The sequence below is a fragment of the Ambystoma mexicanum genome, chromosome 6p, assembly GCF_040938575.1.
Source record: "Ambystoma mexicanum isolate Mex_15411 chromosome 6p, UKY_AmexF1_1, whole genome shotgun sequence".
Classification (NCBI taxonomy): domain Eukaryota; kingdom Metazoa; phylum Chordata; class Amphibia; order Caudata; family Ambystomatidae; genus Ambystoma; species Ambystoma mexicanum.
This window is the reverse complement of record NC_090935.1, coordinates 19561810-19587511: the sequence shown is the minus strand read 5'-3', so window position 1 is coordinate 19587511 and position 25702 is coordinate 19561810. Positions and strand designations below refer to the sequence as shown.

The 25702-nt window shown below is 46.8% G+C and overlaps 1 protein-coding gene across 4 annotated transcripts in view; it reads left to right on the top strand.

Annotated features, from left to right (window-relative positions):
- Positions 1-25702, top strand: part of LOC138511145 (histone-lysine N-methyltransferase NSD2-like) — a 583237-nt gene that overhangs the window by 132775 nt on the left and 424760 nt on the right. For all 4 annotated transcript variants that reach the window (XR_011280576.1, XM_069626644.1, XM_069626642.1 and 1 more), the window contains 2 exons: positions 3353-3448; positions 23901-23969. Coding sequence is in view for 3 of the 4 variants with exons in the window: in XM_069626644.1 (XP_069482745.1) it covers positions 3353-3448; positions 23901-23969 (165 nt within the window). In the remaining variant the exon portion in view is untranslated. The remainder of the gene's footprint in view (positions 1-3352; positions 3449-23900; positions 23970-25702) is intronic.

The window sequence follows — 25702 nt, the reverse complement described above, 5'->3', positions numbered from 1 at the left end:
GTCGACGCGCACCTTCACGAGATTCTACTGTGTCGACCAGGATTCCAGGGAGGAGTCCAGAGTCAGCCAGGCAGTGCTGCGCAACCTGTTCGCCTGAAGGTGAGCCTGGTGAGGAGGTAGGAGATGCTTAATGTTGAAATGCTTAATGTTGAGCCTTGCCACCTCCTGTGGTTGTGCATGTGTGTGTGTGTACTGCTATGTATTCTTTATTCATGAGCATGTGAATCAATGACAAACCCCATGCTGGAGAAGGCACACGTTACTTACCTGTAACAGTTGTTCTCCAGCATGGGTCTGGCATGGATTCACATGCGAGCCCTCCCGCCTACCCCTCTGCGGCTCTTCTCTTGGTCCTACTGCCACTTTACGTGCTACCAAATCTGAAGATGGCTGCCTGAGGAGGGGCGTAAGTAGAGGGCAGTCACTGGCTGGGGGCAGTATGACCCAGAGACCAGTGATTGGTTATTAGGAGAAAGACAGTTCAGAAACTGATTTTTATTTTTTATTTTTCTTTTCTTTACCGTGGATTCCCAGCCTGACGACGGGGAATATTCATGAGCATGTGAATCCATGCCAGACCCATGCTAGAGAACAACAATTACAGGTAAGTAACTTGTTCCTTTATATAACACTTTGGATTAAAGTGCTTTACATGGCACATATTAACATTACCCAATCGAATTTGCTACTCCTTGTATCGACCTTGCAGATATTTGAACCTATGACCTGCAGATCAAACACAGATCACTGCAAGGAGCACTTACTCGCTGTTGGGGAGTATTCTCAGAAATATGCTAATTCCCTCCACCTTAGGGACCCCCCGCAACTTTGATGGATTTCGAGGAGTCGTTTTTTTCATTTCTATTTTTTAAATTTATTTTATAACCTGGAGTGTGACCCATTTTCCCCACTCGCTCATGTATTTTAATGTGATTTTGCACTCCGTCAGACTCCACAACCAAAAGAAACAATCTCCAAAGGCACCATCTTTTACATTGTCACACAGCACCTTCAGTGCAGTGGCGCAGAGAAGTCTTTCAGATTTCCCAAAGGTTTAAATACCTTCTCTGGGATAAACTACTGTTTCCAAGAGCAGTGAAATTGACTTTACTTACATTTGTAACTCTCTAGACAAAGCACACGCTATCTTACAATAGGGTGCTGGAGGGGTTACCTAGTATCCCCATTGTCTAGCTTCTTATGTAACATTTTTGTTACCCTTTTCTCACTGAATGGCTGGTGGCAGTGGTTTACTTTTAACTACCGTGGTGTACATTTACCGCGGGCTGCATTCACAGCTGCAGTAAAGCACCCTTGGGTGCCATTTTTAGTCAAAATGGCCCCAGTCTTTTTTTTTTTTCTTTTTTTTTGCCATTACTTTGTGGAAAGGTCCTTGAGATTTACTCGTGCGTGCCAAACCAGGTTTGGTCCCTTTGTTCGCTTTGCCTTTGGCGGGATTCACGAGTGAAGCCCGCCTCTGTTTCCAGGGTGTCTGGGCTAGTCACGAAGTGAGGAAGGTGACCAACACTCCCTGTGCTTGGTCTCCTAGGAGATCCAAATGCACTCTGTAGTGATTGGCCGGCTGTCAGTCACTCAGCAGTGTGGCTGTTCTTGACAGTCAGCCGGCCAATCACTACAGAGTGCATTTGACTGTCTGGCAAGAACAGCCACACTGCTGAGTGACTGACAGCTAGGCTGGAATGAATGGGAGAGAACTGAATAAAAGGTGAGGCTTTTGGCTTGGAAGGCAGTCGACCGATAGACGAAGGAACTGAAGAACAACTTGAAGAGGACACCTGCTGCAACTCCTGGACCGTTGGTTTGTCGGGTGAAGACCTGCGGCTGTGCTGAAACTCCAAATTCGTATCGACGGAGAAGCCCCTGCAAGGACGACTTCTCCCTTTGGAGTTGGTGCGACCAATCCACTCCAAAGTAAGCCACCTGGATATTCTCTCGGAGCTGGTTGCCTTTCCACAGAGTTGCTGCTGGAATTCGACTAGCCAGGGAGAGGAACACCAGCCCAAGGAAGATCCTCCCGACTCCCAGGAAGCAGGACAGACCGAGCCTGAGCCCCTTAACAGTGCGCGGCACTCCAGAAGCAAGGAAAGTCCATCTCGACACCTAGAAACCAGTGTTATTTGCGGTAGTCGCGAGGAGCTGAAACACTGAAGTGCCACTTGTTGGAAAGATTGCCGGTTGCGAGCGGTGACCGTCCCATTGCGGTGCAGGAGTCCCCACGACTGAGGACCAGGAAACGTGAGATCTGCAGAGCTGCACAGGAACAGAAGGTGTCCACCGCACCTCTTCTCTTAATACAAAGGTACTGTAAAGTCTGAGTGAGCTTGCCTCTCATTGTAGAGTTGTTTGCATCTTCTACTACTGACAATCCTGAACAGCTTGTGGCCCTACATTGATTCTTCTTTTCTTCAAAGACTTCTAAAACATTGTGCAAAGACATTGCTACTTACCTACTAGAAGTGCTTCAGCCCATATAGACTTTTGGTCTAACCTGTTATAGCTGAATGACTCTGCGTAGGGGATCTAAAAGTATTTGCCTGCTTAAGAATATTTGTGATCTCTTGTTTGTTCTAATAACCTTTTTTCCTTTAACCAATTTCTAAGAGCAAAACAGTAAGATATTAATGTCCCCAGCACCCTAGCTATTGAAGTCACCTGAGGGTGTAGGTTGTGACTGTGGGCCATCCCAAAAGGGTCTTTACTGATTTAAGAATATTAAGAGTGTGTGTTTTGAAGTGTATTTGAGTCTTGCTATTATAGTGCTCCCTTCTGAAGAAGGCTTATTCTAACTGACTGATGAATACATTAATAATCGTTTTTTTAAGAAACCTTGTGTAAGTGTTTATTTGAATATTTGTCAGTGTGAATCTCTAACTCCTCTACAGCTCACATTGACCCCTCTTGAGATGAGCCTGGCTGCTCAATCACCCTACCAACCTGTGTAGTACAGACTTATACAAAAGGTTCGGTTCCTATTGCCAGGATGTTAAGGTTATTGTAGTGCACCCAAAGGATACTGCATACAGTCTTGCCTAACACCGCTGGGCCATCGTACTGGCTTGTGTAGGTCATGGTAAAACTCGCTTCCTAGTTAAGTGTCAAAGCATTGCGGCAGGCAGATCCTTTATGTGCTTGGTCTTAAATAATTTGAACAGTCGGCATAATGCTTTGATCACCTGTGGGAACTGGGTCGCAAGCTTCCAAAATATGGGTATATTTTGTTCAAATGGTAGTGACTGAATTGGAAGAAGGTGCTTGTGGGCTTTACACTGCAGACTGGAAAGTGTGGCAGCAGCGCCTTACGTTAACATTGTTCCTCCCCCGTGTCTTTCAGCTGCGGACTCGGTCTGGTCTCCGCAGAGGAGGAAGCGCGCAGACAAGTCTCCTGCTGCTGTGAAGGGTGTGTGGACGGTGCGGCTGCTGAGGCTTGGTGAGTACACTGCTCCTGTAGGTCATTATTGTCAAGGTCGAGGTTGGATTGGCCCACATCAGACTTCACCTCCGTCCTTTCTAGGCAAAGTCACATGCGGGCAACACAGCAAATCGTATGATAACAAGTACATGGGTTCATGAGGAGGACGCAAGCTGTGATGAGGGGGTACCTGGTCTGTGGGCATACAGCATTGAACACAGTGTGGGTTCTTCTCCTGATGGTCCATGTTTGGTCTTTGGGGATCACCTCATGTCCTGCAGAGTGTGACCCATGGTAGGTTTTGCACATCTTGAGCTGATTGGACGGTGGCCTACATGGATGTGCCTGGCGCTGGTAAGTGTTGCTGGACATTGTCGGTGTTTGCATGGATTTGACAGTAGCCGTGCCCATCTGTACTCTTCTTTGTCCTTCAGAGTCTTGGAGTTGGATTTGGAGACATGGTTTTTGGTTGGTTTCTTTTTTTATGGTGCAGGAATGGGCGCGTTTAGGCAAAGCCTCCGTTCCCATTTGAGAAGGCGTAGCCCTTCCACTGGGGAAGCGAGGCTTTCCCTAGATCTAGTTGCAAGCATGATCATCTCCATGGTTATCGGCTTCTCTGTTTCCATTTGAGAAGGTGTAGCCTTTCCACTGGGGAAGCGAGGCTTGCCCTGGATCTAGTTGCAAGCATGATCATCGGCTTCTCTGTTCCCATTTGAGAAGGCGTAGCCTTTCCACTGGGGAAGCGAGGCTTGCCCTGGATCTAGTTGCCAAGCATGATCTCCATAGTTATCGGTTTCTCTGTTCCCATTTGAGAAGGCGTAGCCCTTCCACTGGGGAAGCAAGGCTTTCACTGGATCTAGTTTCCAAGCATGCTCATCTCCATGGTTATCTGCTTCTCTGTTCCCATTTGAGAAGGCGTAGCCCTTCCACTGGGAAAGTAAGGCTTGCCCTGGATCTAGTTGCCAAGCATGATCTCCATGGTTATCGGCTTCTCTGTTCCCATTTGAGAAGGCGTAGCCCTTCCACTGGGAAAGTGAGGCTTGCCCTGGATCTAGTTGCCAAGCATGATCATCTCTATGGTTATCGGCTTCTGTGACCATGATTTGCCCATGACATGGACCTTGGTGCCCTTAGGACTCTCCTGCCACCCAACAGTAACCAGGACAGTGGCTGGGTCTGGGTTTAAATGCATCCTGGGTAGTGGAGGTTCGCCCTGCAGAATTGCAAGGCTCTAGTTAATCCCCGTGGGATACAGAATCCCAGCTCTCAATGGCAGCTGCTAATGGTTGTGCCCCTTGGGATAAACCTTTTTTATATGTCCCCTTTACTCTGAAAATACCAGACCACTCATCACTGTTTCATGGGAACTTCATGGCCCTACTTCCACTCATCCAGAAGAAGGCGCCACGGCAGTGTTCCACCTAATTACTCAGGTAGGTTCCCAGTCCATTAATGTGTAGGATGGCCCTTGATCAGTTCGGGTTATGGGTTTGCATAGTTGTAGCAGGCTAGTCCCCCTAGCCAAATGATCTTCCGCACACTGCAAGGCATACAATCTGTGGAATGGCTTCACAACTCTCACATCGATTGCTTTTAATTTTGTAATTCATGTCGCAGCAATTGCCAACTGATTTGAAATAATTCTCTGCAGAGCTCCTGGACAGCCCATAAGAACCACAGCAAGAGGAATGGAGCAATTCAGGCTCCAGGCCGACCCCAGGGTGCATCCTTTCAATGAGCCCATAGTCGGCAGGAAACTGGGGAGAAGAGTTTGACTGTGTCCGAGAGCCTGTCTGTCGGCGTGGGGCTAAATGAGGTCACCTCGCACTTCTTGCCTCCCTTTTCTGTTGCTCCTGCCCCCCCCCCCCACCTTCTGTTAGCTTGCCACTTTGTCCTTCCGACCATGCAAACTTCCTTTCCCCTCTTGGCCATCTCTTCTCAGCTCCCCTGCTTTCGTCTATTCTCACTTCTCCTCTTCCTCCAAATCACTCTGTTGATTTCGCCTCTACTCTGCCCACCTTTCCGAGCTCTGCATTCTGCTCCCACTGCAGTGTCCCTGGATGTGCTTATCTGTCAGATGTGTATCCATGCAAAAGGCCAGTTAATGTGGCTACATGTGTGTGGACACGTGTGAAATGCTGGGTGTACACTTGAGGCAGAGTTCTATGTGCATGCTAAGGGGTACTTTGCTCATGGAAGGCTTCTGTGCTTGAGGGTGTGAAGCTACAGGAATTGTTACAATTTCTGCACATTATCAAGTCGATGGAGGCATCAAGTCCAAGATTATGTAACCCTGCTTTGCCAGATCGTACCCCCCCCCCCCCCCCTTCTGCCCATATACAGGCACAGTGTAGGCTGTATGTACATACTGGAACTCTGCGACATGTCTTGGATTCACAACAAGTCACACGTGCTCTTGAATGGGGGAATCATGGTAAGTTACATTACACAAAGTTGTTACAGGTTGGCCAATAGAGACATAGCTGTGTGTTTGATTTGAGTGATTTATTTTTTTTTAAATGCGCACCAGACAGAATGAACCGTATTCGGGCGCAGGTGACCACTAGGACCAAAGGCCAGAGAAAAAAAAGGGGTATCAGAAGTTCTGATTTTGAGTTTCACACATTCTAATTTCCAGTATTCTAATATTTATATCTACTATTTATCACTAGACCTTCATTCCATATAGCTGGAATTCTGATCGACCTACTTGAACTTGTATATTTTGTAATTTCTAAGGTACAGTGTGCTATGATGCACCCTTGTGACCCTACTGTAATTTCTAAGGTACACTGTGCTATGATGCATCCTTGTGACCCTACTGTAATTTCTAAGGTACACTGTGCTATGATGCACCCTTGTGACCCTACTGTAATTTCTAAGGTACACTGTGCTATGATGCACCCTTGTGACCCTACTGTAATTTCTAAGGTACACTGTGCTATGATGCACCCTTGTGACCCTACTGTAATTTCTAAGGTACACTGTGCTATGATGTAACCTTGTAAGTCTCGCATTTTCTTGTCACTGCGCCCTGCTACCCCTGGATCTGGCGCGCACAAAAAAATGAATAAAACAAACAGTGGAAGTTGATTCCAGACTTTAGGGCCAAAGGCTCCAAAGCTTCTGTCTCCTGACACATTTTGTTGGAGTCCAAATCAGGAGTTTATCCTCTGAACGTAGATTCCTTCTTGGATGATATAGCATCATTTTGCCCGCCAGGTACACGGGGGCAAGCCCTTTCAAGCATTTTAAAAACTAGGCATGCCATCTTAAATGTAATTCTATCCTCCACCATCAGCCAGTGGAGGGATCCCTGTAATGATGAAACATGAGCCCGATTACTCGAACTGCTGCATTCTGCACTCTTTGGCGTCTATCCATTTGTTTCTGAGGGATTCCTGCTAACAGGCTATTGCAGTAATCCAGGTGGGGGGTTAGTCATTGCCCCCACCACAGCTGCCCGATCTTCCCTCGGAATGTAAGGGAGTATACTTTGCAGTGATCGCAATGCAAGGGAGTATACTTTGCAGTGATCGCAATGCAAGGGAGTATACTTTGCAGTGATCGCAATGCAAGGGAGTATACTTTGCAGTGATCGCAATGCAAGGGAGTATACTTTGCAGTGATCGCAATGCAAGGGAGTATACTTTGCAGTGATCGCAATGTAAGGGAATTAAGAACCAGAATGCAAAGTAATGGTGCTAAGAAACATTACGTTCTGGAATGGACTAAACTATGCTGATTGTTATTAGGTGTATAATGAAGCAACCCCAAGGAGTTTCCAATTTGACAGCATGGTGTGTAACTAGGACGTCCGCTTGAATTTCCCATGGAAGCAGTGTCTGGCAGCCTCTCCTCGTAGGTCTAGTTGCGAGGCAAATCTGCACGGGTCCTAGAGCCTCTTCTGCCACACAGGGGGCACATGCTTGATAGTAAGGCTATGCACATGTTAATCCTTAATGCAACATATTTCTATTTTAGCAAACCATTGTCCGACCATTTTTGAGCACGGACCCAGCTTTGGGAAGCAAATGAGCACTATACTTTCAGTGGCCCCGCCGCCTCAGAAGCCCGTGCGAGATGTCATCATGCTGGACACGGATCTTCTGTGGACCCACATGGTTCTTTCCAGCAAACCTTGCGTAATGTTCACAGCTGAGGCTTCTAGAAAGACCGCTGTTTCTGGATGTTTGTATGGTGGTTCCATGTTTTGGATTGTCTTAATGTGCAGCTGGAGGTTGACTTTATTATTTGTCCCGTGCTACATACCATTTAGGCCTCATAGCGCACAAGAACCTTCTGATCTATTTTTTTCTTTTTATTTCTTCAAATTTATATAATGGTTCTTGGTAGTTTCACGGTAATGCACTTACTCTGCAAACAAATATAAGGGAGGAAACTGGTTGGAGCAACATTAGCCTGGTTCTAAAGAGGGTTTCTTTGCACAGCAAGTCGTAAATCCAAAAAATGCAACCCTAGTTTAAGGCAGTACGGACAGGGCTCAGCTTTGACAAGTAGCAGAATACGAAGAGTTTCTGCGAGTTCAAGTTGCTAGTGTTATAGAAGCAGCAAGTTCATAAACTAACACGGGAGACCTTTTAAAGGACTTGATGGAGGGGCACAAGCTGTGGCTTGAGTAGGAGGGAAGAGGGGGTTGCCCTGGACACCTCTGTGAACTCCACCACTCTTTAGCGACTACTTGGAATCAGCTAAGCAATACCTCTTCCCCCAAAGTACTTTAGGTTCGAAGAAAATGTTTGTGCTGGATGCTCTGCAATGTTGCAGCTCTAGACCCCACCTTCGGATTCCTCGGTCTGATGAATGAAGGCAGGAGAATGGATGGGATCTCATCAGCAGTCTCGAGGGAGGATCTCTGGCAAGGCTTTCAGCAACTTCTTGGTTCAATCTGCGGTTTTGTCTCCTTTTCTGCAGCACCAACATAGAACACAGATTGCCCAGTCAATCTTCGCTTCCTGCAGTCCCACACTCTGGTGAGGGGGTCTGGGTGAGTTGGATCGGATCTCTGAAGTGTCCTTGCGTGTTCAGCAAAGATTTGGACGGATTCAGCCTTTCCATGACTTAACATTCGAAATGGGCAGTAGGTCTCCTTGTATTGCGTTCCACAGCTCTGGAAATGCCTTAGACCTCTGTAGATGGCTCAATTCAAAGTTAGTCTTAGGACTGGTTGTTTCCACAAGCCAAAGGGAATGAATCCTCATTGGGGCTCCTGTCGTGCAGAAACTGGGTTAGGACAGCAGTGGTCACTTCAGTGTTGTAAAGGGTCTGCTGGTGTCTCTGGTAGTCTTCGGTTACTTTAGCTTCCATTGTTCAACTTGCTTTTCACTCTACAAGCCTCACCTATTTATACAGTCCAGCACACACACTCTGCATTTTGCAGAAAGGGCTGTTTGGCTGTCAAATCAGGACAGCCAGACCCCCTGTGGGAGCTGCTCCCATGATATGACATTTATAACGCGCATGTACACAAGTGTTTCTAGGTGTGGCAATAGTGTTGCTATTCAGGTACTCTGGCCGACCAAGGACAGGAGGGTGGAAAACTCCTCCCCCCTCTTCCTGCCTGCCCAGCCACTCTGGAGCTTAGGCGGGGACACCCAAGGGTTCCTGCCGAAGGCAAAATGCCCACTGACCTCTCCCTCCCAGAATGATAGAAGGGGTAACAAAGAACAACCATGAAAGAAATGGCAAAAAAAGGAAGACGCAATATAGCACTTGGGTACCCTTGTTGTGCATTATCAAGGCTATGGACATAGCATACGGTACAAAAACTACACAATAGTTGGTAGACCACGTCCACTGCCACCAGGTATAACTAGGGAATCATCTGACTAAAGTCACAGGAGCAGAGAGAAGGGTGATACCATGTATCCGTTTGGAACGCCACAGAAGGTGCTGTATGCCAATCTCTCGAGCTATATAGTTTTGGGAGATATACCAAGTAGCTCTCTATCCTCAAGAGCAATATTTACTTGAGGATATTGAAAAATAAACTTCGAGGACCCTAAGGGTCCCAAGCAATACTGCCCATAAGGAGCTGTGTGCTGCAGTTGTAACACACATATACCTTTTAAGAGCTATGGGGCAAACAGACTCCATTTTACAGGTAGATTACAAAGAATAGAGTTCCAAAAAAAGGCTTCACTCATTCAGATTAGAAAAGGAAAAAGTCCAGCAAAAAGTGCTGGGGGGTCTCACGGCGAGGGCATGAAGCAAAAAAATGATCTCCCTAACAGACCCCAAAGAAGAAGTCTATTCCAGAAGCCTTAGTAGAGGGTCAGAAAAAACTGGAAGCATCCCCCTCTCCCTCAATGTTTATGATAGACTCTTCCAAAAAGTCTTTACCACAGACATAAGCAGCAACTGACAGACTATCGACAAAGTGCCAACAGTAGGACCCATAGCCAAGTACTAGCACGTTTAGTTTCGAAACACTGCTCCAGAGTGGCAAAATCACTGTGTACATGAGTTCTTTCCTACGTATTTTTTAAAGGCTCCGGTTCCCTAGGCCAACGAAGAGCCTGAGAACCAAAAATAATGAACAGCCTTCCCACAGTGAATCCCCACAAGCCAGCAGCAAAAATACTAGTGAGGAAGACTTTGAGATGCTGGACGACCGACAAAAGAAGAAACTTAGCGGAAACCAGAAAGCGGATGTTGGACAGGTGTGACCCAAGTGGGCCCAAGGAGCAGATGAGACTGTAATGTTGTCCCACTACCCTTCAAGGCGGCTGCAGTGATGGGCGCCAAGACGAAAGCCCGTGACGGTAAACTGGAGGAAGTGGCAGTGAAATGGCATTGAAGGTCCAACTCCACGCACATTCAGCAGGTGGCTGCGTTGAGCCCAGGAAGGAATTCTAACAGCATAAAATCCCAAGCGAGATATGCCCAAGCCATAGCATCCAGCCTGTATAGGAACCACTGTTAGGAGGTGCTGGCTAAAGCCAACCCACCAGTCGAGAGGGGGCTAGGAAGAAAGAGGTCAGATGGCCAACCTTTCTGGTTTACTCGTAGGACTGTCACTCCGTCCAGAAAGCCACCCTGCCCCGGATGTGAAATTAACGGCCCGGGACTTATACCAGTCAACAACCATTAAACGTGCAACCATGTGTAGACCTGCAGAGATTGCAGATGTGCAGAAGGGCCATAGAAAAAGCCTTAAAATAAAATGGCAGACACAAGGACTTTAGTACATTGGTACCCCAATTACTACCCAAAAGGTAGTTGGCTACTAATGATGTAAATCGGTGTGCACCCCAGGTGAATTCAAAACCAAAATATGGCTGCCTCTAGCCTACTCCCTAAACCAATGTAGGGTGATAACACCCTAGGGAACAAATGGGGGGGTTGTTTACAAAGCTCCCCTGAAACTGGGAGCCTTGTGTGATACAGGACTGTATTCTATGTGAAAGTGTTGCAATGACAGAGGGACTTCAGTTGAAGACCCCCTGACCACCGAAAATATTTTTGGATATGCAAAAATAAAGGGGAAACGCTAAACTGTGGCCTTACAATCTCAAATATGAAAGTACCATCTTCCAATCTCTTTACCGCATTGCCACCAAATGTGCAGCAATGTACGAGTTCCACAGAACAGACGGGAGTGCCTGAAGTACACTCTGGAGCAGGCTCCATCCTTACAGCACCTTGTTCCAATGCTGGCCATGGCTTTCTCAAACTTCCCATGCTCCTTCATCCACCTCCCCACTCAAGTCCTGGCTCCAAACCCTCTGGGATGCCCAACAGAAGAGCAATCGGTGCAGTGAGATTCTGCAATAGGGTAAGGGACCTGGTAGCCACCAATGCCCATTCTGAAGGTAGAGCTGCTGATCTGCTTCATTCAAGCAGAACGGCTCCTTAGTGTAAGGATCTAATAGTGCTCCAGTCCCTAGTGAGTGGATGTGTGATTGCAATGCATTGATGGATGCTGCTGGGTGCAGGGCATTGTGGCCGCAGACTTGCATCTGATTAGGTCGCACAAGCTTTATATGTGGCCATGGGTCTCTTGGCTTGGATCGCTGGACCAGATATCGCTACCTGCCGCTAAATCCTTCTCCAGGGGCCTCTACTCTTTAGTACAGTTTGAATTCAGCCACTCGCAAAGCGGCCTCAATTGGGATTCTGGGTGGCATGAGAACATTTGAAATCGGGATATGCAAGGTTCCCTTCTCTTTAGGTCTGGATTTACTGTAGTGTAAGCGCCTCAGTAAATAAAATGCACAATGTTACACTGCAGCACTACCAAAAACAGTGGGTCCGCAATAAGAGCTAAATCCAGGAAAAGGTGAAAGACCTGTCTTGAGTGCCTTCCGAAAGGCAACGTGATCCTCTATGCGGCAGATGGTAAACGGGATCGAGTTTCAGATGGTGGGAGCTTGGACGAAGAAAGAGGATCCCGCTATTCTGGCCGATATTGGCAACTGGGATCACTAGGAGAGCTGTCTGTTTTCAGGTTCCCTGTGGGCCTCTAGGGTGTGAACTTGTGCTGTAGATATTCTGGGCCTGTATTGTGCAGAGCTCGGTGGGTGATGCACATTGTCTTGAAGGTGGATAGTAACACGATCAGCAGCCAGTGAAGGACACGGAGGGTGAGTGAGATGTGTTATCTGGGGCCTTACTGCAGTGTTTTGACCTTGTTGAAGTTTTCGAAGTTGAGATGCAGGGTTTCCCAGGTATTGGATGTTGGCATAGTCTAGGCGAGAGGACGATGGCCGTGATTGCAACACTGTGGGAAGGTCTGGTAGGGGACAATACATCGGAGAATGCGTTGGTGTAGATAACCAACTTGACACAATCACATCAGTTGGAGGGAAAGGTCTGAGACTCCAGGTGTGGAGGCAGGTTGGTGAGGTGGGACGCAATTTTAGTGGTGTTGGTGAGGTTTCTTTCCAAGGCTATGTTGTGGAAGTGGTTTGATGGTGGCCAGAGTGCTTGGCTGTGGGATCCGGAGGAGGGCCAAAGAGGGGCCTTGAATTCAGAGATAATCTTTTGAAGTTCCTACAGGTGTTTGGGGGCATTGGTGATTTATTTCAGTAAAAGGATTTTTTGGCTTTGCACATTTCTGCCCTTTGATTTTTAACTTGCTGGGCATAAACTGTTACGTTGTGCAGTGATGGGTCTGCCTGTAATCTGCCTTCAAGGATGTGCTTCTGGATTTTGCAAGATTGGAGGTGAACTATCTAGGGGAGAGGCCCTGTTGGAGGTGCGTCTGATAGGGCTGTGGGCTTCAGAGAGCCATTGGTCAAAGTGGCTGATGGAGAGCTGACTGAACGGGATGCTAGCAGGTAATGGTTTGCATTGACCTTGTTCCATAGAGGGGATTCAGTGGGGGTTCTGTGGCTTTCTGGGAGGATGGAGGGTCTATGGTCAAGAGTGAAGAAAATGGCTGCATGTGGCTGAGGCGTGAGCGTGGTGTTCAGTTCAGGAGAGCTCAAGATTGCACCTAGGGTGTGGCCCGTGGAGTGTGTGGAGCCTGATACTAGGTGTCCGATGAAGGGATTCAAGGTTGTCCAGAATGGGTCATGTCATGGATATTGAAATCCCCTAGCATAAGCATAGTGAGGGAGGAATGAGAAACCAGGATAACCGCAAAGGAGTTGCTAAGGTTTTCAATGAAATTTCTGTTGTAGCCTATATATTTCATTTGTATAAATATACAACTGGAGGCATTGAGGCGCTGAGTAGGAAACTGCGAATCTCATCACCTGCACACACTCAGTCTGAGTTGAAGGCTTGTTCCTCGGAGTGTGAAATGGATTTGTATGCTATAGAAATGCTGCCTGCCCTACTGTTTCTGCTATGCACAAGAGTGTAGCCTGGGAGGTTGGTGGGAATGGGGGGTGAGTGGGAACATGTGTGCAGTGGACTGTCCGGCCCTTCAGAGGAATGAAGTTGGAAATGTAGTGGCTTTTTTTGTAGCAGATCTGTCAATCGGGATGCATGTTAGTTGTTGCTAGGTTGGGTGTGCTGTGGGGGAGATGAGGATTCTGGGAGGGACTAGGGTGGTGAGGGTGGCTACCACCTAGAAGTGGGTGAAAAGTTGGAATGGACGAAAGGAAACGGGAGGGCTGGAGCGGAGAGCTGCTGTGGGGGTTGCAGGGGGGGATGGGGAGCATGGGGGACCCTGGGATACAGGTGTGTATTATGTCGAAGTTGTGTGAGGGAGCAGGAGGGTGTCGTGGCTGGTAGTTAGGTTTCTAGTGGCTGTCCTATCGTTTCTGTTCCGTGGAGATGGGGATTGAGTTTATGGGAGATGTGTATATGAAGAGAGCTCGCAAGTTTAGGGTCCACTGGGTATTTGCAGGTATAGTGGTTAATGGAGGTGGGGGTGAGAGGGGTGGAGACACTGTTCTGAGGTGTGAAAGGGGATGTGGATACTGAGGTGGGGAGGGGCAGTGAGAGGGTGTGCAGGGCTTTGACTGAGGAGGTTGTACGCGTTTGCTGTCGCGAGGGAGTGGTCAGGAGATGTTCTTATAAGGTCAGCGAAGTGTCAGGAGACTGACTTCTATGGGTGCCAGGGGAGTGGTGTCTGGTGCGAGTACAAGGTGTTTTTGGTTGGTTGAAGAGGGATTTCACTGGGTTTGGTGGGGGGGGTGTATGATGGGGGAGAAGTCTAGGGTCTGGAAGAGAGGTGTGGTGTACAGTACTGAATGCGCCTGTGTAGTGCAGGGTCTGTTTAGGTGATAACCTGGCACCCTTCCCCACTCCCCCATTATGTGCGAGGGTTGGAGTGGCACAAGAGTGGGGGGAGGGTTGTGTCTAGGATTGCACGGACAGAGTTTAGGGATGCAAAGAGCGGGTCATGGCATGTGCATGAGACGGGCTGGATGTGGGCAGGAAGAAGTGCAGGTTGGTGACTTGAGTGGGTGGGGCAGGAGGGTTGGTGTACGGGGCTGTGTTCTCTTTATGGAGCAGGTGAAGGAGGGAGAGGAGACCTGTAGGGATGTGGTCAGGATGATGGTATGGTGGAGTTTCTGGTGCACCTCTACATTTGTAGCTGCTGGGCATAGTGGGAGACGTGCAGCCCCGGGCCTAAGAGAAGGGAGGGACAGAGCTGAGGGTAGCCACAATCTAGGTAGGCGTGTACACTAGCTGGATGGGAGTGCAGGAGGGTCTCTTGTAGGCAGGAGGTGGGATGGGGGAATGTGGGTGGAAGACCAGCACCTAAATCAGAGACAGAGCCATGCACCAAGTGGCTACTGCCAAGGAACACTGGCTCTGTTTTCCGATATCGCCCACATGCGTAAGACACATAGTGAGTCCAAGAATGCAGACTGGCTTTGTATAAGCTTGGTTCAATCCGTTAGGCAAGATTGTATGTAGTAACCCTGTGGGAGACTACACAAGCCTTGTCCTCTTGGCAATAGCCTTGTCTGCCGGTTTGATAGTTATTGATTTATCGAAACCGATAAATCAATAACTATATATCGGTTTCGATAAATCTATAACTATCAAACCGGCAGACCAGGGAGGTGGGATAGTTGTCTGGGACACCTCTGACTACAACAGTGTTTACGACTCCTGAATGACCGAGCATCTTACCAACCTCTGGACCACAATCCCACTAAAGGTCTTCAAGAAGAAATCAGCAGCTTGACACAACATGCCCTTACACAAGGGTGGGTATGCGAGGAAGAAAAGGGTTTCTTAAATAAAACCAACCCACGCATTCCAGCTTTTTACATTTTGCCAAAGATGCATATAAATGCTAAAAGACCAATAGTGTCAGCATGTGAATCCCTTCTGGAACCGTTATCTCTGTATACGGATCATTTTTTGAAACCTTTTGTTGAAATGCCATCCTTTTTAAAGGACATGACGAGTACCATAAACTTGTTAGGCAATCTCACCTTGAGTACTGACAGCCTTCTTGCTACAATGGATGTAGAAGCATTGTATACATCGATCCCCCAACAGGAGGGCCTAGAAGCCATACGAGAATTTCTGAACACCAGAGAAGATGCTGAGTCCACCCCTACCGATTTCATCCTTGAGTGCTAGACTGGCAATGTCTGAGAACTTTTTTCTATTTCAGAACCAAATTTATAAGCAAATCAAGGGTGTCAGTATTGGGGCCACTTTTGCCCCGGACATTGCCAATTTGTAGATGTCCCACTATGAAAGAAAACATGTATTCAGCAACGATAATCCGTTCCGAGAAAACATCACCTTATGGAAAAGATTTATCGATGACATTATCATCGTATGGAAGGGGACACCTCTTGAACTACAGAATTTTCACACTTGGATAAACTCAAGGAATCCCAACAGACTTCGCAATGCAGTGGGACCACCATCAAATTGATTTCTTGGACCTCCATATCTATAAAACAGGGAACCAACTCGAGACAGAGCTTTTTCGGAAACCAACTGATCGCAATAGCCTCCATCATTTCACAAGCTATCACCCTATGGGCAATTTCTAAGAATACGTAGAAATTTTACTGATCTGTATAAATTCCAACTGCATGCAGATGGGCTAGGTGAGAGACTACTAGAGAGAGGCTACCCATGCAAATCCATCAACCAAGCCAGAAAAAGGTCGAGAAACGCACCAAGAGAAATCTGTCTGGAGAACAAACTCAAAAAGGAACTGGGTAGGATGGTTTGTGTCACTACTTTTGGACCTCTCAGCCAATTGATCCAAAAGACCATAAAAAAGAATTGGCACCCGATTAAACATCCGGGCACATTGATTAATGTACCTTGCTTCGCATTTAAAAAGAATAGGAACCTAAAAGATGCATTGGTACATACGTTCATAGAACCACCACTACAAGTACCCAATAGATTATGGGATCTACCTCCCCCTGTTCCCACCACAAGTGCCCAATAGATTATGGGATCTACCTCCCCCTGTTCCCACCACACGTACCCAATAGATCATGGGATCTACCTCCCCCTGTTCCCACCACAAGTGCGGCAACTGTGTTGCATGCCCTTTGACTCTACAGAAAAAATCATTCGAGCACCTACAAGTGAAATGGACCATGAAAGACTTCACCAAGTGCAATACAAAGGGAGTGATTTGTGATACAATGCCTTGCAACCTCATCTGTGGGCAAGACCATACGCGCCATTAAGATGCGGATATCAGAACATCGTTCCTGTATAAGGAATAAAGTGGTTGACAAGCCTTTGGAACATTTTACCAACAAGAACTATAAAGAGAGATTTATTTTGCAGAAGGTGACACCTGCTAAGCGAGGGGGTGACATGAATAAAACAGAAGCAACTAGAACAGCGCTGGGTACATAAATTAAACCCACTGCAACCTGGTTTGACTGTTTCAGTGGAGTGTAAATCTTTCATATGAAGTGTAGCACTGATAGAACCTAACGTTCGCTTGTACCTTGAATAGGACATGATCCTAACTTGTGCTTAAAATATGATATAAAGTTTTGTTCTGTATCAGTGAATTGAGTTCTGTCTGGACTGCTTATACAATCTTGACCATTTGCTCGAATGCATGGTTTGTGTTTGAATATATATTCTGATTGATGGCACTGAAATATTTTTTACCCCAAATACTTGCGGGATATGTGATGTCATAACAGTTGTTTCTTCATGTTTTCATTGATGTATGAGGTTGTCAACAACTGTTAATTGATATGCATACAAAATCATTTTCACCTATACAAGTACATGTATTTACTGAATCGGATGCTTTAGGTGACCCTGAAATTACTTGTGTACTGTCTCCCAAGTTTGGGATGTTTTTAACACAAAATAAACTCATTTTGACATTGACACCCTCCCCAGCCATGTCCCAATACATTGGCCACAGCGGCTGAGATACGCGTCATTTCCATTTTGTGACACCCATGGTTACCATGACAACCATTTTTATACTTTGACTTCTAAATTACTTTTTTGGATCTGCCGTATGAGGGCGCATACTAGAAATTGATTACTTTTCCATTTTGATCGAGGGATCCATTTTTATCCGTCTGTCCCCGTATCTACGACTCAAAATGGCCACCGTATAAATAACTCGGGTCCTTGGCAACAGCGTTACTAGCGCTATGCTGCCAGGCCCCCTCCGAGCCACGGAGTGACTCAGCACCTCTCGATCGAGCAGCACGCTCGACCCGCTCGCCTTGGGTGGACATTCATACAGGTACGCTCGCGCTAGGCTCACGCTTGCAGTCAGTGAATTGCAGACGACTTATGTTTTGCCAGTGCTCTGATATGTTGTCCACCCCCCCCTCTTTTAGGTCTTATTATGGAAACACCCTGACAATCTAAGACCTTTATCCACAGAGACTAAAGCCTCCACTGGGAGGTAAGATTTAGCCACCACTCCTATCGCTGGTGGTTTATTATGTGTTTGTCATTTTTTAACCGTAACTTTCAATTAAATGACGCCGCAAATCGGTATTAAATGCCCCTTCCGATTTTTTTGGAACAGGACCACATTGAGATCCTCACTGCGTCAAGCCGCTCCCAGAAAATAGCGCCTGTGGCAATAAATTAATCAAAGGTAGGCAGTGCTCTATCATGACAAATGTAGAGACCACACAGTACATGATTTTATCGTGACTTTGTGTGTCTGCCATTAATTCAATCTGGACATTCATTGTAAGGACACCATGAATCAATATTGAGTGTCTTTTCCCTGCTTGTTTGTAACAGGACCACATTGAGATCCTTATTACGCCTAGCAGTTCCCCAGCAAATAGTGCCTGTGGAAATAATTACCCATAGGTAAGCTGACACAGTACATGATTAAATCTTTTTGCTAATTATATGTGCTCTCGCACCCTCCTGATAAGACTCTCCCCTTTCTCCTCCAGAGCGCACCACATCACGTACAGCATTTCGTCCTGATGAAGGCAGTGTACAAGATTGGGCGAAATAGGCCCACCTAAACGGCTGAAACACCCCGGTGTAGACGCACCCCTAACTACAGTGCATTGTCACTGTCAACCACCAATAGAACGATTGTCTTCAACAACTCTTGTTTTGTTGTCACTGTTAAATCATTGTTATATATTGTATTATGTGAATTGTTGTGACAAGCAACAACTGTGATTGAGTTTGTCTTACACAAATATTGACTGTTACACCAGATAATATTTGGCTTTGTGTTGTAAATTCTGTAGTCTGTACGGTTCAATTGAGACACCTTGTGGTGTCCTTTTTTTGGAAAAAATGTTCACTTTATGACGATTTATACAATCTTAAAGATAAACAACTTTTTTTGAAAAGTAGATTAAGTGAGTCTTGTTTTTCCTTTTATGCTGAGGGAAATGGGGTTTAAGAGTGTTTCTGAGCACAGTTGTTCTCGGGACCTATTCAATTGTAATTTTGTTTAATCAGTAACCTTCCTGGGTAGAATAGGCTCCAAACCAGGAGCCCGTTTATTGAAACCCCTTCAGTTAAGACCGTACCTTAGGTTGGAAGAAGAGGTTCCAGCTGGCTTCTGTTGCTGTTTCAGTCCTGCTGATCCTGTGTTGCTGGGCCTCAGGCGTGGGGACAAGAGGCTGGATGTCTGGGGACCCCTACACTGCGGTTTGAAGGTCTGCAGCAGCAATGGGTTTGTCTCTTTCCAAATCAGCGGCACTTTGCGGTTTCAGCTACCGGTCAATAGCACTGTTAGGCAAGATTGTATGCAGTACCCTTTGGGTGCAATACAACAACCCTGACCGTCTGGCAATAGGGACCCAACCTTTGGTATCTGAACTACACAGGTTGGTAGTGTGGCTGAACAGCCAGGCTTATCTCAAGAGGTGCCAATGTAAGCAGTTATTTTGCAACAGTTTCAGTGACAGTTGTTCAAATGAACACTTATACTCAACGTTATTTGATTAAATAATTATTTATTAATTTAACAGTCAGTTATATAAGCCTTGTTCAGAAGGGAGCAACTTGCATGTAACTTTAAAGTATACTTTCAAACACACACTTTGTTACTCTAAATCAGATGATTCCCATTTGGGATGGCACACAGACACCTACACCCTCAGGTGACTTAAATACCTAGGACACTGTGGACATTGATTTATCACTGGTACATTAAGAGTTGTACTGTTGGTGATGTAAAGGTTAGATGCAGGAATAATGGAGGTTAACACACTTCATATACTGGTAAGTTCTTTTTAAAACCCTCTAATGCTGAGTAAATGAACCCTTGCCTGGGGGAAAGGTAAAGCACAGAGTCTGAGGTAGAAGTCTTTCGGGGAGCCAGGCAAGTGAATGTTGGTTGAACAAAGTCTAGGGAAGCTGAAGATCTTTCGGTAGGTAAGTAAAAGTCTTGCACAAAGTTTTCAGTAAGAGTTTGTGGATTAAAGAACACTTGAGGGGCCGCAAGCTGTTAGGCTTGTGAAAGGCAAAGATGCAAGTAATTCTGAAAGGCAACCAAGACAAGTCTCAACTGAGAACAGGCAAGGCTACACATCAAGAGGTATGTTCTCTTAGACCGTACAGTACCTTTGGTTAGAAGAAATGGTTCCAGCTGGCTTCTGTTCCTGTGTGGGTCTGCAGATACGGTTGTTCCAGTGACTCAGTCGTGGGGACAAGAGGGAGGACTTCTGGGGACTCCGGCAATGGCATGGCCGGGTACAGATGATGACAAACTTCTATTCAGTGGCACTTGGCACCATTGGGGCCTCACAAATACCACTCCAGACTTTTCTTGCATCTGTGGTCCAGCACTCTGTTGAGGTGGCTCAGGCTTGGTCAGTCCTGCTTACTGGGAATACGGGATCTTTCAGCAGCTCGGGTCTGTCTTAAAAGTGATGCACTCCAATCTGGTGTTCCTCTCCCTGGCACTTCGCTTCCTGCAGCAGCAAGGAAGTACAGCCAGCTCCGACAGGATGTTCACACAAATTCACTTTGCAGTTGATTGGTTCCACCAACTCAAGGGGAGAAGTCGTTCTTGCAGGGCTTCTCTAGTCGACATGAATTTGGAGTTTCAGCACAGCAGCAGGGCTTCACCGGGCAAACCAACAGTCCAGGAGTAGCAGCAGGCGTATTCAAGTTCTTCTTCGGATTTCTTCGTTCCAGTGGCAGACCCTGCCTTCTAAGCCAAAAGCCCTGCCTTTTTATGCAGGTTTCTCCCATTCATTCCAGCCTAGCTGTCATTCACCCAGCAGGGTGGCTGTCCTTGCCAGACAGCCAGCCAGCCAATCACCTAAGAGCGCATTCCTGTCTCCTAGGAGACTAAGCACAGGAAGATGTGGGCTTCACTCGTGAATCCCGCCAAAGACAAAACAAACAAAGAGACCAAACATGGTTTTGCATGCAGAGTAAATCTCAAGAAGGACCTTTCCAGCAATAAGTGGCAAAAAAAGACCAGTGCCAATTTGACAAAATGTGCACCCATGGGTGCTTTACCACGTCTGCAATTGCAGCCCGCGGTAATAAAACATAATGTTAGTAAAAAGTAAATCACTACCACCAGCCATTAATTGTAGAAAGGGTATAGGCGCTCTCTTCCTGTGGAAAGTCGAGCCCTTCTTCGCTCTAGACAGCTTTATATCTACCTTTCAAGCCACCTGGATGGGGGCATTGCATGCCTCGAAGGCCTCCCTCGTTTGTGCCCCTGAAGTATCATACATGCGGCTGCACACATCAAGGTTCCGTTCAGATTCGACCACATCACCCTGCCCCTCATTGACCTCCTGGCTACCACTGCATGCAGAAATCCCCTTCAAGTCTTGCTGCACCATCTATAAGGCAGTTGCCCTGGAGTGACCCAGCTACTTTGCAGAGAATCTCAGCATCTCCGGTGGACAATGCCCCACCAGAAGCCAGGACACGTATAGACTTGAAATCCGCCGCTGCAAAATAGAACGGAAAACAAGCCTTCTCTGCTTACGCCCCAAGACTATGGGAACTCCTCCCCGTCCGCCTCTGACTCCACCTCGAGCCCCCCTCCCTGGTCCACAATGGAATCCCAACAATTCAGAAAAGAGCTCGGGACCCACCTCTTCAAGGAATCTCACCTTAACAACTAGGCCATCCCGTTACCTCTCGCGCCACCTAGCCAACTATAGCCCACCCGGTACTGATACCCCTCCTCTGTATCCTACCCCCTGCTGGATAGCTGTTCTGTTACCTCTGAAAACTGCTCCGTTATGTATCTGTACTGTTGTATACCTCTGAAAAGTGCTACAGTGCTTCTCAAAGCTAGGTCCGTACTCCATAAATACGATCGTAATTCCGATGTGGATTGTGGTGCGACTAGGACTAGATTGCATCCTGGTTGCCCACTGTCAGGGATCCTTCGTTTGGCGCAAGACAGTGATGCAGAGGAGCGACATGTGGGATTGCCATTCTGTTGCCCTCTTTGCAAGCTGTCCCAATACACCATTGAATGTCTAGCTTCATATTGTTTTTTCTTTTGTAGAAACTACTAGGACTGTGATTAAGGTGACCCTGTAAATGTCACCAAAAAACGAAACCATTTTTATTAGCCGGTTAGAAAAGCTTTTTAATAGTTTACCCATCAATATGAAGAGGACTTTCGTCAATGGGAACCCTTGTTTATAGGGAAGAACATCCGTTACCAAGTTCATGGTAAAGCCGAAGAGAAGGCAGTCTTCAGGCTGATGGTTGACAATGGTCATATTATGGAAGAAGCCTACGAAAGATGATTGCAAGAATGAATTGGTACATGAAATGCAGAGCGTCTGTTACGGTGCACATGAGCAAGAGGTGCATGGGGAGAAAATAATGCAAACCACAAAGATGTCGAAGGCTGCTGGGCCGCAAAGCACTGGTACAAGTGATGATCGTACAGAGGTTGAATCCAACGGCCATTCGTATGGTTTGTGTTTGGGCACATGGACTGCAGGAGAAGCTCCTGGCGATGGAGCGGGCACCAGTAATCTTTATAGTCCCCAGGATCCCCTCGAAAGCACCCTTAGGCTGTTTAACCCAGGTGCAGCAGAGGAGAGTGGACAGCAGGATGGCTATTTGTGACGGTTTTCTCCAGGTATGATTTGGCACTGCAGGACTGGATAAAGTAGTTTTCCCCCATCAAAGAAAAAAGCTGGAGTGGTCGGATCTTACAAGTTCTGGGCAGGCCCAGAACTTGAGTCATCCTGTTTCCAACAGAGCTGCAGGGGCTCCCACTACCTGGTCCATACTGAACAGGGAGCACACAAGGCTGCAGAAGAGGACAAGCCCGCTTTTCCTGCCGGATCAGGGGAGGCAATCAATGGTTTCCTCTGGTTGGAGAGGTAGCGATTTTTGTTTTCAGTAGGATCCAAAGTCCTCGCCACAGCTTACGGTAATGAGTCCTCTGTCCTCTTAAGCTTTCAGCTACGTTTGGAGCAGTACAGATGTCGATTCAGCAATGGATCAGGTCCTGTCTAGTAATACTCAGATGGTTGGGTTTCAGGGGGTCTTCTCTAGCCCTCCACTTTCAACCAAGTCACTAGTCCAACTGCTGGCAGCCACCAAATCAGTCGAGTCCAGCCATGCTCTAATTTTTGCAGGAACACACAGTTGTGGATCCCATTCATTCAGTGAAGCGTTGGTGGGCGAAGACCAAATTTGCGTAGTGGGAACATTCAAAGTCAGTTTACATAGTGAAACCCCATCCAGAAGGACCACAAAGAAAATGGCTCAAACACTTCAAAAATGCACAAGTAGGCATATTTTCCATATTCAAGAGCAAGGGGCTGTAAACGAGGTAAAAGGCAACACCACTTTCTAACCAAATGCATAGTACGCTGCTGCCACCAGCCTGCAACTGTGGCATTTTATCCATACTAATCGAAGCACTTTGGGGGTAAATACTAGGGACGTACTCTAGTGGAAGCCTAGCTTGGGAGATTGCAACCATATTATACTAGTTGTCCTGAACCTTTCTAGTTTGAACCCATCCCAGCTTGTTTTGCTTAGACCATCCCATGGTTTTATTCCAATCTCCCCGGTAAACGGTATTGTGAAGTGGTGCAAGCTTTTGGTCTTCCACGGTACGTTTGGGCCCTACGTGTGATCAGGCACGTCTGCTTCTTTATTAAGAGAAGGCTCCCCACCATGTGCACCAATGTTACTATAGAATGTAACCTAAAGCTTCTACCCCGGGTTCTCTGATATCATAGAGCACTACGATTCTGACTGGCAGTTTAAGGCCATCTGCATTATTTAGGCACAAGGAGTAGAGATACAAAATACTTCCAGCATTAAGTATCTGGGCTGCACTATAAGCCGCCTTCTTGAATATCCATTATTTTACACTGACCAACAGTTCTTTTAAATGGTTATTCAGCTGCAGCACTGGGCCTCTGGCTTGAATTCAGCCCCAGGCCCCATTATAGACCAGCTACTGTGTGCTGTAAGAAAGCGGAGTGGGTCGCTCCCTCTGGAGGGGTAGGTAGGGATGAGGGGGCAAAGGAATGGGGGAGGTTAGTAGGGAGGGAGAATAACACTGTAGCAAGTGCAAATAAACTTTATATGCCCAAATTGCTGAATTTACTAATCCAATGCTCTCTTCCAGATCCCTCGTTACTGAAGGAAAAGCGGGTGAAGATAAACTCTGCGCGACTACAGAAGCACTTGTCTTTAGGTGAGATTAACATGTTCACATGTCAGTCAGATGTTTTGTGGTTTGTCCAGATTGAAATGTAAAACATGCGGAAAAACCACCCTTTGGTCCTCGCCCCTAGGTGCTGCTGCCAAGCATCTGGTAACCTACCGGATAGTGGCCATTCCTATGTGTGAGATCCCAAACTGCGTGTGGTGAGAGGCCCCCTGCACGCCTCTGCTCCCCCCTCCCCACTGGCTAGTTCACTGCCTCTTCCCCGATGAGCTCTCACGTGGGCCTCATCCAGGATAGTGATGAACCCCGCGGTATCCGACAACTCCTTCTAGATTTCAAAACGCGCTGTGCTCTAGCACCTTGAAGCGTCTTGTGTGCTAGATGGAATTACCAATAATATCGGACCCAAATAACTGGACAGACTCCAAGAATATGACAAAGTACTACTTTATTATTAGCATAAACATAAAGTAGGGCAATCTGGCGAACATCAGCCAGTAATTCACACACTCACGTGTGAATAAAGGTTTTTATACCTCGATATGCATCATCTGATGTCATCCTACGTGGAAAACTAAAATCTATTGAAGGGAGGGATTGGTTAAGGGAACGTCTGTATAAGTGTTAACGTCATTGGATGCCCTTTATCTGGTGGGCATGCCTTGAACCACCTCTAAATACATATAATGCGGATTATAGCGGACAAATGGCAGCGGGTTGGTTTTTGCAACATTCTATAGCATGTTGCGACATGGACCCTCTGATTGGTTGGGATGCTTTCACAACCTTGGACTTTTGGGGGGCAGGAGCTAGGTAGAACATGTCCACCTGCTCCTTTACACTCGACCTCCTCCTCTTCAATATGCTTCATACTCTTTGCATCTAGGTTTTATTTTTTTGGGATCCAGATTCCCCCAGGCCCGCCCCTCCCCCCGGGCTCAGGTCACCTGCATTCTTTGTGCTCATCCACACTCCAGGTCATGTGACTGCATTCTCCAGTTGGTTGACAAAATATCAAAACGTCCTGCATATTTCTTGTGATCCTAAGGGTAGTGGAACTTAGTTCTTGGGTGTGCCAGGGGACCTTTATTTGTTCTCACAGGTGGTATCTTAAGTCTGTGGTGTATGATCTCCATTCACATTGCTAGGCCCTGAAGACCCTTCGCATATGGAAACAAGGCATAATCACCATATACTAGTGATACGACAGACACAAGGTTCAATTTCCAAGTACTAGGGTTTATTGCAAAGCAAATATATTCTCAGTCGGCCGACTGGGTCGAACGTCTTGCAACGTATGTCACCCAGACCTCGTGAGACGCAAGAGAACGAACATTCTACAACAGTATTTCTTTGTGACATATCGAAGCCGCCCATAATGTATCTTTTTGAGCTAGGGTTCGGTAATTGACAAATATGACACGTTTGTTACCTAATCTATATTACTCGTTTTAGCAACAGTTGCAATTTGCAGTAAGCAGACATAGTTCTTTGTTATGAAGAACATAAGGCACTTGTTCAGCGACGGTACTGTGTTCGTAGGAGAGACCCATTCCAAAGCGTGTTATCTACTAGTTTCTATTTGTGAACTAGGTAAGCCTGATCTAAGGAGATCCCCAAAGGGGGAGGGGGGCGCTAGCAAAAGTATAATTCATGTTTAACGGCCTGTTTATACAGTTTCAGTGAGACTGGCCGGCACCTGGGCTGCTGATTAAATGCCTCTCTGCTCGCCTTCAAGGACTTGTGAGGGAGGAAAACAA